Source organism: Olea europaea, unplaced genomic scaffold (assembly GCF_002742605.1).
Source record: "Olea europaea var. sylvestris unplaced genomic scaffold, O_europaea_v1 scaffold1492, whole genome shotgun sequence".
NCBI classification, from domain to species: Eukaryota; Viridiplantae; Streptophyta; class Magnoliopsida; order Lamiales; family Oleaceae; genus Olea; species Olea europaea.
In genome coordinates this window covers 65,187-77,065 of record NW_019232487.1, presented here as the reverse complement: position 1 = coordinate 77,065, position 11,879 = coordinate 65,187, and the positions used below count along the sequence as shown (strand labels likewise).

Below are 11,879 nucleotides of genomic sequence, written 5' to 3'. Positions count from 1 at the left end.
GATGCATGCCTGTACTATAATGATAGTAAGGAGGGCTGTGAGGTCTACTTGTTGCTGTATGTAGATGACATGCTTCTAGCAAGTTCAAGTAAGACTGAAATCACTAAGATGAAGAACCTTTTAAAATCAGAATTTGATATGAAAGATTTGGGGAGTGCTAAGAAGATTTTGGGGATGGTTATAAAGAGAGATAGGGCTGAAAATAGACTAGTCATTTCCCAAGAAGCCTATCTAAACAAAGTCATAACCAAATTTGGTATGAATGGATCAATATCTGTGAATGTTTCCTTAGCAGCTCATATGAATCTTTCTGGTGCACAATCTCGTAAGACTAAGGAGGAATTTAGAGAAATGAGGAACATACCCTACACTAATGCTATAGGTTCCGTCATGTTCTCTATGATAACAACCAGGCCTGACTTAGCCTATACTATAAGTTTTTTGAGCAGATTTATGTCAAACCCAGGAAAGCTTCATTGGGCAGGTTTGAAATGGTTGTTAAGGTACATTGTTGGTACATTAAATCTGGGTCTAGTGTATGAAAAGAGATCTGAAAAACTTACTCTAAAGGGGTATGTAGACTCTGATTTTGCTGGTGATAAGGATAGCAGAAAGTCTACCACAGCGTACTTTTTTACACTAGGTGACAATTGTATAACATGGAAGTCACAGCTGCAGCCTTTAGTTACCTTGTCAAGTACTGAGGCAGAGTATGTTGCCATAACCGAGGCGGTTAAGGAATGTACTTGGTTAAAAGGAATTTTAAAAGAATTGAACTTCATGCATGATACACCTGTTATGTTTACTGATAGTCAAAGTGCTTTATTGCTTTGTAAGAATCCTATTTATCATGAAAGAACTAAACAAATTGAGGTGAAATATCATTTTATACTTGAGAAACTGTCTCAAGGTGAAGTTAATCTTGTTAAAATTCACACTGATAGGAATCCCTCTGATATGGGAACAAAAGTTCTACCTGCAAGTAAATTTAGATTGTGCTTATCTTTATTACACATTGACACTGGTTAATTTTCTTGCAGGTGGTGGGCGATGATGATGAACAGTTCTTCCATGTGCAAATTCGCAACCAAGAGAGAGTGTTATGAGAACTAAGGTGAAGAATGTGAGAATATGGTTCTCTTAACCCACTTTCTTCAGTTTTTGTGAACCATTGGATGAAGATCAATGATTGAGATTTAATCTTGTGGGAGAAGCTTTGACCAATTTTTCACCTAACATACTACTTACCCCACGTTTTTGTGTAAGAAGGAGTGTCTTCGATTGGGTGGGGGTTATTTTAAAAGGGAGGCAAGCTGGTCATTTGGGTGTGTGGCTCGACAGTTAACTTCCTCCATTTTTTGTTGGTTCCTTAAGGTGGTCTCTTAGTTGGTGGTTTTAAAGGGGTTCTTTGCCGGTTCTTTCTATCTCTCTTTGGAAGGCAATTTGCATAGCATGGGGCTGTTCCTGAGCCTGGAAAAACTGCCATAAGAAGAAGAAGAAGCTGCTGCATAGGAAGAAGAAGAAGCTGGCCATATAAAAGGGTTGTATTCTTCCGGTTTTATATTTTTGTTTTTTGCCTTGAATCTTGTTTGTTGATTGGTCTTTTGGTTGATTGAACTCCTAGGATCCCCAACAAATGTGAAATTTTCATGATCGTAAAGCGAGGAATAAGATTTGAAAATGATATCAATACCGGCATGCTAACTTTTTAGTTGTTCAATGTAAGATTTTTCCATTGTTTAGCAGCTTAATTAGTACATTTTGAATGGAATTAGGAAAATATTCGGACACCTTAAAGATAGATATTCTAGTATAATTCAATAAAGATGAACTATTTTTGGTAAATTACATTATAACCCGGTTAAAGATCTTCAATCTTTGTTTAACGTTGTACTTTTGTCCCCAAATTTTTTCAATGTTACATTTGTTTGCACTTCTTATCTCTTATTATGGTTTTAGTCGAAAAGTGTGTTAGAAGCGCATAAAAAAAACTTATTTGCCTCTCATATACTTTAAGCAAAAAAAGCAACAAAAAGAAAGTGTTATAATATTTTTTTTTCCTCATTTCAAAGAATACCAATATAATATTTGGGTAGAAAAATCGTTATGAACAAAATATGCTAATTAATGAAATGTTGATAATAAGAATTAGATAGAAAACCATTAGAATCATAAGTGCATCAATGAACAAAGATAAGACCTTTAGTGAATTTAAAAGCCGTGCATTTAAAAAAAAAAAAATTGTTTTTGTCAAGATAATCACCATTGAGTGGAAAAAAAGGCTTAGGCCAATGTAATTTTATTCCTACTTGATATAAAGAAAATAAGGCACCGTTTGATTGCCCATGAATTTCCTAGAAAGTGGAAATTAATTTTTATCTTTTCCAAATTCTAGTGTTTGATGGCAAAACATTTCCTTGGAATTCACTTTCCATGCAAGCCACACACGCGCCTATTTTCCTTCATTTCAAGGAATTGGTTTTCCCACCTATATGGTGGGAAAGTGAATTCCAGGTTTTCAATTTTATTTTTTTTCCTTTTTTTTTGTGTTAGCAATGGAAACAAATTTTAAGAATTATTGTAAAAAAATATTTTCTTTTAATTGACAATTTCCATGTAAAACAAAGCCAAACGAACACCCAAAAATAGATGATTTTTTTGAATTTTTTTTTTTTGGTTTTGGCAATGGAAACAAATTTCATTCCCAATACCAGTAAATTTTATCCCTTTAATTGATAATTTTCATGTAAAACAAAGCCAAACAAACATCAAAAAACACTTTAATTTAAACATTTTCCACGTGAAAGATTATACCAATCAAACACAATAATTTACAATTCCCAGGAAAATAATTTTTCATCAATTTAATTCCTTGAAATTCGTTTTCTTTCCACCCAAATTCCACATTTGCAATCAAATGGACCCTAAAAGTAATTCTCTCTACCTATGGGTGAGCCGCCACCGTCCTCAACCAATAACCATCACCACCTACCACCCAAACTACCGGACTCACCCACCACCGGAAGCCTCTCACCACCCTCCACAACATCTAGCCTTCGCCAACCCACAACACAGTCAAAAATAGCCCCAATCTCTACAAAACTGCAAGCCCTTAACACCAAACATCCTTTCCTCCCGCCTCCCATACCGTTGAACACCACCACCACAGGCGATGGCAAGAGCCCTCTCCACAATTCCCTATCTCAACTGGCCTCATGCTACCCATGTCAGCCACAACATCCAAAGAACCTCTCTTACCTGCGATCTGCCTTCCTAGTCGCACCAAAACTTCAAATCACCCACGAAACATCTCCTCTCCAAACCGGTGGTTCCAGTGGAGTTTTAGCAACAAAAAATGCTCAAAATCTCAATGTCCAATAAGTGGGTTCCTTCCAGATGGGATTTTGTGAAAATATTGATACGATAGATAATGCTAATGTTTTGCAATTGAATACTTTCACCCCCAATCATTCAATTGAGGGTGAATTGGGACAATTGAAGCTTAATACGTGCTAATGTGTTAAAATGATCTCAAACAAATGAATTGGACTTAGATTCCTCATCTCTGGAATTAAATTATATCAATTCTCAGTGTGACAATGGTCGAGTAAAGGTGGTTCCTCCTATAGAGGTGGCTGCGTCGGGTTGTGAAATGTGGAGGACGACTTTGGTTAGCTCCTTTATTGGCAAGAAATTAGCTTTTCCTGTTGTGAATTCCATTGCTTATAAATTGTGGGATAGGTTTGGCCTTAAGAAGGTTCTATCGTCAGATGTTGGGTTCTATTTTTTCAAATTTGATTCTCTCGGTCGAGCTCTTTTGTTTCTTGAAGGAGTGCCTTGGCATGTGGCTAATAGGCCACTTATTCTGAAGTGTTGGAAACCTAATATGACTTTGACCAAGGAGAATCTACATTGCATTCCTATTTGGGTGAAGCTTTATGATATTCCTTTTAAGTACTGGATAGCAGAGGGATTGAGTCATGTAGCTAGTGCAGTGGAATGTCCTCTATGGGCAAATGCAATCACTCTTACACGTAAAAGTCTAAGCTTTGCACATGTTTGTGTTGAGATTAATGCTTTGGAAAAGTTAGTCGAGGATTTTGATTTATGTTGTGCTAACGGGGATTGGATAACTATTCATGCTGAGTTTGAATGAGTCCCCATTAAACGTTTGGAATGTGGGGTATTTGGCCACAATTGCTCTTATCAAACTAAGCCTAGTAAGAGTAAAGTTAAGCTTGCTAAGGTTTGGTTGCTAAGGATAAGGCTGGCCAGAGTGGTGTAGCTTATGAGAAACCACCTATTGAGGATGAATGGACCCATGTCTCACATAAGAGAAAAGTCTACAGGTAACGTTGATCCTAGTGTTGCTATGCCTATCCAAGAAGATGGAATCCATACTTTGGCAGATAATTCTAAAGAGGTCCAAGTAGAGGTTGATTTGCAACCATCGCATAGCGAACTTGAACATCATCTGGTGGTTTGTCAAGATAGCTCATGGTGAAATTGATAAGTCATCTTCACCTAGTGATCCTGATTTACAGTTGGTGGAGTCAAATATGCCTAATGAGACTTCTGAAACTAGGGAAGAAAGGAAAGTTTCTCCAGTTCCACTTGCCATTCTAGGTGAAGATGATAGTGATATTTCTGTCCCTTAGTCTAACATGTTGGCAACGAAAGCTAAAGATTCACTTCAGAAGAAAAAGAATGAATCATAGGGTAAGCATAAGAAAGGTAAAAGCATCACTCCCATAGGGAAGGTAGATGGCATTAACTATACTGAGGTTGTGATTCTTTCCAAGACTTTAATCATGTTTTTTGGATGCTGGAATCCAAATGATGTAGATGTTTTGATGGTAGGCTTCTCTGCTCAAGCTATCCATGTTCGTATTAATGCATGTAATGGTAAATGGAGTTGTGTGGTGTCAGTGGAATATGGGGATAATAACCTAGTTAAGCGTGTTGATTTATGGGCTGATTTAGTAGTTAGGAATGGAGGCTTTGCATACTTGCCATGGGTGGTCATGTGTGACTTCAATTCCATTTTCTTCTCTTCAGAAGTGGAAGGTGGTTCTTCTTGACCTCCATGGCAAGATGATCTTAGGAATTACATGGCGACAATGGGGTTAGATGATCTGAAGTTTGACAGTTGTCTATATACATGGTCTAATAAGCATTTGTCTTATCCTATTCTCAAGAAACTTGACCATGTATTGGTGAATTCAAAGTGGGAGGATGAGTTTCAGGGATTAGCAACTACTTTTCTTATTGCTAGTGTGTCGGATCATTCCTTATGGTTGTGAAACTTGCTAAGTTACCATGTAAGAAGATTCCATTCCACTTCTTTGATTATTGGATGGATCACCAAGCTTTCTTTCCTTTGGTGGCTCAGGTTTGGAGTGAAGCTGTCGTTGGAACTCCTATGTTTTGTCTGTGTTCGAAGTTGAAGAAGCTGAAGCTTCCCTTGAAAGATTTTAATAAGGAGCATTTTTCAAATCTACTTACAAGAGTTACTCGAACTCGGACTGATTTAGAGCATGTTCAATATTTGATTCAGCATTCACCTTTGGGTTCATCTTTACATAGGAAGGAGGCTCAATTACATAAGGAACTTTGTGAGTTAATTAGGGCGGAGGAAAGCTTTTTGAGACAAAAAGATCGTGTTAAGTAGTTGAATTTAGGAAACCAGAACACTGCTTTATTTTTCAAGGCTATGAAAAGTCATTATGGCAAGAGTAAGGTGGTTTCCATTTGTAAAGATGATGGTACTAGAGTGGAGGAGCCGCATGAGGTCACTGAAGCTATTGTTGCGTTCTATCAAAAACTCTAAGGTCAGCAACCTAGTGGTGAGAGCCTAGATATGGAATTGCTTTGAAAAGCCCTTCCTAAGAGTATCTCAGCAGTGCAGAATGAAGACTTTGATAGAGATGTGTCATTTGAGGGGATAAAGGAGGTTTTGTTCTCTTTGAAAGACAACAAGGCTCCGGGACCAGATGGTTTTAATGCAAGTTTCTTCAAGAAGACTTAGAGTATTATAGGAAATGATGTTCTATGTGCTATCTTGTCTTTCTTTGACTCGAGGCATCTATTGAAGCAAGTTAATGCTACTACCATCGCATTGGTCCATAAGGTTCCAAATCCTTCTCGGGTAAAGGACTTTATGCCTATCTCTTGTTGTAATACTATTTATAAATGTATTGCTAAGCTTATTGCCATTAGATTTAAAATGGTACTCTCAGACATTGTTGGACCTCAACAAACTGCTGTTGTTAAAGGTAGACATATTAGTTATAATATCCTTCTTTCCTAAGAGTTGTTGAGGAATTATCACCACAGAGGATGTTTGCGTAGGTGTGCTCTTAAAGTGGATTTCATGAAAGCATATGATTCTGTTCATTGGGATTTTCTCTTTGCGATTTTGATGGTGCTTGGTTTTCTAGAGAAAGTTATTAGATGGATTATTAAGTGTGTCACTACCACTCAGTTTTCGATTTCCATTAATGGGAAGTTGCATGGTTTCTTTTCTGGTGGGAGAGGTCTGAGACAATGAGATCCTTTGTCACCCTATTTATTTATCTTGGCAATGGAGGTCTTTTAGGGTTAATGGGGTTGATGGTTGCTTAACAGAATTTTAAATACCACTAGAGGTGTGAGAAGGAGAAGATCACCCAATTGTGTTTTGTTGATGATCTTACGGTCTTTTGTAGAGCTGAGGTTGGTTCCGTATCTCTCATTGGGAAATGTCTTAATCGATTCAAAGCGCTTTCTGGACTTATTCCTAATCTAGATGAGAGTAATCTATTTGGAAGTGGTGTTTCCTCATGTCTTAAGGATCTGTTGCTTGACATTTTGGGGTATAAGGATGGCATGCTATCGATACGTTATCTTGGTGTTCCACTTATCTCTACCAAATTGTGGGCTTTTGATTGTAAGGTCTTAGTGGATCGTATTACAACTAGGGTTAAGAGTTGGACTTGTCGAACGCTCTCCTATGCAGGCAGGCTACAACTTATTAAGTCGGTATTATTTTCTATTTAGGTCTATTGGTCTTCTATTTTTCTTTTACCTAATGCTATGATCAAGCAAATGGAAGATTCACTACAGGCCTTCTTGTGGAAAGCTAGTGACCTTGGCACCGGTGAGGCTAAAGTGGCTTAGGCTAAAATTTGTATGCCTAAGGAGGAGGGTGGTTTGGGTCTACGGAGTTTGGAGATTTGGAATAAAGCTGCCATGTTAAAGCACCTTTGGTCCCTTTGCACGGATTCTGCCTCCTCTCTTTGGGTTTTATGGGCACGATGTTATCTAATTAGAGGATGAAGCATTTGGGAATTGAAGTGTTCTGGGGATTGCTCTTGGAGTTGGGGGAAGATTCTTGGACTCCGGGATATAGGGAGAGACAAAATGAAATACAGTATTGGTAATGGTAGACATGTTTCGCTTTGGTATGATAATTGGCACCCTCTTGGCCCCTTAGAGAAGATTCTTGGTGAGAGGATCATTCGTGAATCCAGATTGAGCAGACTAGCTAAGGTGGCTGATATTGTTGAGGGAAATACTTAGAGGTGGCCATCAGCTCATTCTGAAGCTTTGTCTGACTTGATGTGAAATATGCATGGAGTCTTCTCTGCTCGGAATGCTTAGGAGTCTCTTCGACTTTGCTGGCCTAAGGTGACTTGGTATCACATTGTATGGTTCCCTAAATGTATTCCACGTCATGCACTCATCCTTTGGCTAACAATTCTAGGTGGCATCTACACACAGACAAAGCTTCTTCGCTTTGGTTTGGTAAAATTTATGTGTTGTGTGCTGTGTGGTTGTTCACTGGAGGATTTGGATCATCTGTTTTTTGCTTGCCCATTTTTTGAGCATGTTTGGCATGCTCTGCATGTAAAATGTAACTTGCCCTGGGTTCAACGGAGTTGGGCAGATACTCTTTCTTGGATGGAGCAGTTTCGTGGGAGGTCAATGCAATCCATCGTCATTCGGTTGATGTTTGCGGCTTCGATTTATACTATAAGGAGTGAGCGCAATGTCAGGACCCACGGTGAGGCTCCTAAACACAAGCCTGCTGTTATTCGAGATATTATTTTTTCTGTTTGTGCACGGTGAATTTATGTTAGGGCTTGGTCCCATCTAATGAGAATAGATGGCTCCTCTACGGATATTTTTTATTGTCGTTGTTAGGATATGAGCACTAATCTAGGTTTTCTATTATCGACGTTAGGAGACATATATTCATAGCCTAGTTTCTTGGGATATGCCCCTGTGATTTGTACTTTATTTTTACATTTTGGATGAATAAAGATAATCACCATTTTAAAATTTGTAATTTGGGAGTAATTATTTTTCAAACAATATAGATTTTTTGACCTTTGGAATAGGGCCAATATCTGAAAACTGACATACCCAAAACAATTGATCATTCAAACGCATACCATACTATGCTATTTGTCATTCCTACCCTTCATTGCTAGACAAGTTTAAAATCTTGGAAGGGCACTCATGTCATTTTGCATGCCCACAACATTTGACAATTTTAAAGGTCGCTGTAATGGTTCAATAATTACTACATGTCGGGGTCCCACTTACCTTCTCAAACGGTAAAAAAAAAAAGAATTTAAATTTATCCAAAATGGCTCACAGACAACCACTTAGGGTCTATTCGGTAGTAATTATAAAAATTAATTTTTTGATATTTAGAAAGAAAAGTAAATTTCACATGTGAATAAAGAAGTCAAAAATGACGGCTGAAATTATGAAATAACGATCAAAATTTTAATTTTTTGGAGAAAAAAATTACTACCAAACGGGGCTTAATCTATTCTATTTAACTGAAACCCTAATGCAAAACACTATTTGTTAACTTTGTTCTGCGTATTGAGTTTTAAAATTTTATTTTACTTCTTTATCCTCCATGCTCGGTTGAAAATGCGCGCGCACAAGACTTGGTCCGGGCTCCTTGTTGAAGTTTATTTATTAAAGTATTATGCTAATTAATTAGAAATATTTATGAATTAAACTTGGGACGTGCGGGTGGGCGGCGGAGTGACCTAATCAAACGCCGTCCCCACACAAATACAAAAATAGATTGTAGCAACAATGGATTGGGTCTGAATTTCATTGATTTAATGTCAAACACTTCGATCATATTTTTAAAAATAGAGGATTTGTTTTTCCTTCTCATTGGCCTAATTATGTTTTAATTACAGATTACATCTATATTATCATCGAGACTTCATAAGCATTACTCTAATGTTCTTAATAAAAAGGAAAAATTTTTATCATCGTTTTTTAAATAATTTTTTTTCTTTCAAAAGAACTTACTCTTATTTGAATTTTCCAATAATATAATTACACACAATGTATGTTAATTGTATTTGATGGTGTAGGTTTTACCAGTGAGTTTGGCAAACATAGAAAAAATTATAATATTAATGAATCTGTTGCCAATTGAAACAAAAAGGTATATAGAACACTAAGATCTTGCCCTAGTGTAACAAAGTTAAAGTAAAGTGCTTCACAACTGTGATAGGCCTAGAGATGGCAAGCGGGTTCGTCAGCTTGGGTCGCTCGTAGCTCTGCTCGGCTGGGAGGCACCGAGCCAAAGCTCGGGTCGAGCCTCATTTTTGAGAGTTGGCTCGAGCCGAGCTGACCCGTATTAAAAATAAAAAATAAAAAAAGATGAAAAAGCTGCTGCCTGTTTGGCAGCTAAACTGAAGCTGCCAACTAGCAGCAAATCTACTGTCGGTTGGCAGTAGATTAGCTGCCTGTTTGGCAGCTTATTTTAATTTGCAAGATAGGCAGCAAGAGGTATAGGTAAGAAAAAAAAATCCAGAAATCGGGCTTGGCTCGGTAAAGCCCGAGCCGAAAGCTCGGGTCGAACCTTAATTTTCCGACGGAGCTTTTGCTCAGCCCAGCTCGGGCCAAAAAAAGCCAGCCTTAAAAAAGCTCGAGCCAAAAATTTTAGCTCGCGAGCCGGCTTGACTCAGCTCGTTGACATCCCTAAATAGGCCTAAGATATACTCTTTCTAAAAAATGTTGAACCCGAACTTTGAGGGCCCCTATCGCTCCGTCCCTAGAGCTTTGTAAAAGAGGTAAATTGAGGGATATGTCCCAACAGATCAGAAAACAAGAGTTGCATGTACACTGCGCCTACAAAGAGTCCAATTTCATGTCTCAAGAATCGAACTCCTACACTGCCACTGCCAGTAAGGCGTGAGATAACATCACTTTTATCCTTTGCACCACTGGGCTATGCCCTAGGGGACTAAGCTTTACTCTTTCTTCATGCATGTGAGGTGAGCAGTGTTGTGTGTACAATTTCTGTGAAGAGGCACAGATCTAAGGGTGGGTGATATTTTGGCGTTTTTTATCACAATGTGAGATTTCTAGTGCATTTTCTGTGAAACACTTTTCTGTACAAATGGAATTGTTGATATGAGGTTCCCTTATCAAACAAAGAGAAAATCAAAATTAAATGTCAATAAGATAGAATTTTACTGTCCATTCTTTGCGAATACAATAACAGTCTCTCTTTTTTTTTTTTTTTTTGGCAAATGTATCACTAAACCGCAGTTTGAATCGGGTTTTATATATTATATAATCATTTTCAACTAAATCATTGACAACACATTAACTCATTTATGTAACCACCTAATTTGAGTTTATTTAATTATATTATTAGAAATTACAACCCATCTAACTCTTTAATCCCACTAAAGATTGTTTGACATCTTCCTATGGTTTCCAAATTCAGAGTAACTAACCTCTTCGTGTCACTTAAACGATTATGTTTAAACAGACGTCATTTAAGCGTTGACAAATTGGCTAAAAATTTTATCCTTTCGTCCTCTTTATATTATATAACTGCTGCATCAAGACTCTCGAGTTAACCATTCATAGACGTAACTCATAGCATATCCCGTGAAGTTCTTTTCTCTACTGTTCTCTTCCCTTTTCTTCTCTTGTCTTCTACTTAAACTCCTCATACTTAGCTTATTTTTGCCATAAGTAATTATTTTGAGCCATCTTCTTTTGCATGAATGTTATAGTTCTGATAGAAACTTTTAAGTCAATGAATAACACGGTGACTCCGAGGATGAAGATCATGTTCAACTTAGTTTATGACAGAGGTTGAAAAATCATCGTTTTTGTCTGTGTTTTTTCAATTTCTTCTCTTTTTTGTGACTTGTTTTCTTCTTGTCGTAAAAAAAAATGGATTTGGGTAAAGGAAAAGTTAAGAAAGGATTGATGATCAAAACATGGGAGAGGTGCAAATCCTTCAGTGGGCTTGGAAGAAAAAACTCTTCTGGAATTGGGCATGCTCTTAAGATGAAGAGCAAATCATGGCCTCATGGCCTAATAGGCCGCGCTGCCACCTCCGATGAAAACCGAGGAAAAAAATGTAAAGTGGCGCCGGAAGGTTGTTTCTCAATCTATGTGGGACCTCAAAAACAAAGGTTTGTAATCAAGACTGAATGTGTTAATCATCCTCTCTTCAAAACCTTACTTGAAGAGGCTGAATCGGAATATGGATATAGTACTGATGGCCCTCTTATGCTGCCATGTGATGTTCATATTTTTGTAAAAGTGCTGGTGGAGATGGAATATCCCGACGAGATTAGCAGTCTGCAGGGATGCAACTTTGGTCGGAGTCACAGCTCTTACCAACTCCTCACGCCACCGCGAATTGTGGCGATGAATAAATTTTAATGTTTTTTGGCGCAAGTTGTAAATGCCGTTTGTAAGATCTTAATCATGTGTTCTTTTTAGATGTATTATAAGCGTTTTCCAACCAGAGATAATGTTAGAGCAATTGAGTATCTGGTTTATGTCAAATTGAAGATGGATGGAAAATTTCATGCTGTGCTGTATATCAG

At 37.7% G+C, this 11,879-nt stretch overlaps 2 protein-coding genes across 2 annotated transcripts; both read left to right on the top strand.

The window, feature by feature from the left end:
• The first annotated feature begins 7,170 nt into the window (after window positions 1–7,170).
• LOC111376347 lies at window positions 7,171–8,109 on the top strand. The gene is made up of 3 exons (XM_022999304.1): window positions 7,171–7,281; window positions 7,336–7,530; window positions 7,642–8,109. Exons 1-3 carry the CDS (start codon window positions 7,171–7,173, stop codon window positions 8,107–8,109), a joined length of 774 nt encoding a protein of 257 aa, XP_022855072.1.
• Window positions 8,110–10,880: 2,771 nt separating this feature from the next.
• LOC111376331 (auxin-responsive protein SAUR40-like) lies at window positions 10,881–11,865 on the top strand. Its single transcript, XM_022999281.1, has one exon. It carries the CDS (start codon window positions 11,215–11,217, stop codon window positions 11,710–11,712), a length of 498 nt encoding a protein of 165 aa, XP_022855049.1. The 5' UTR covers window positions 10,881–11,214; the 3' UTR covers window positions 11,713–11,865.
• Window positions 11,866–11,879: the final 14 nt, after the last annotated feature.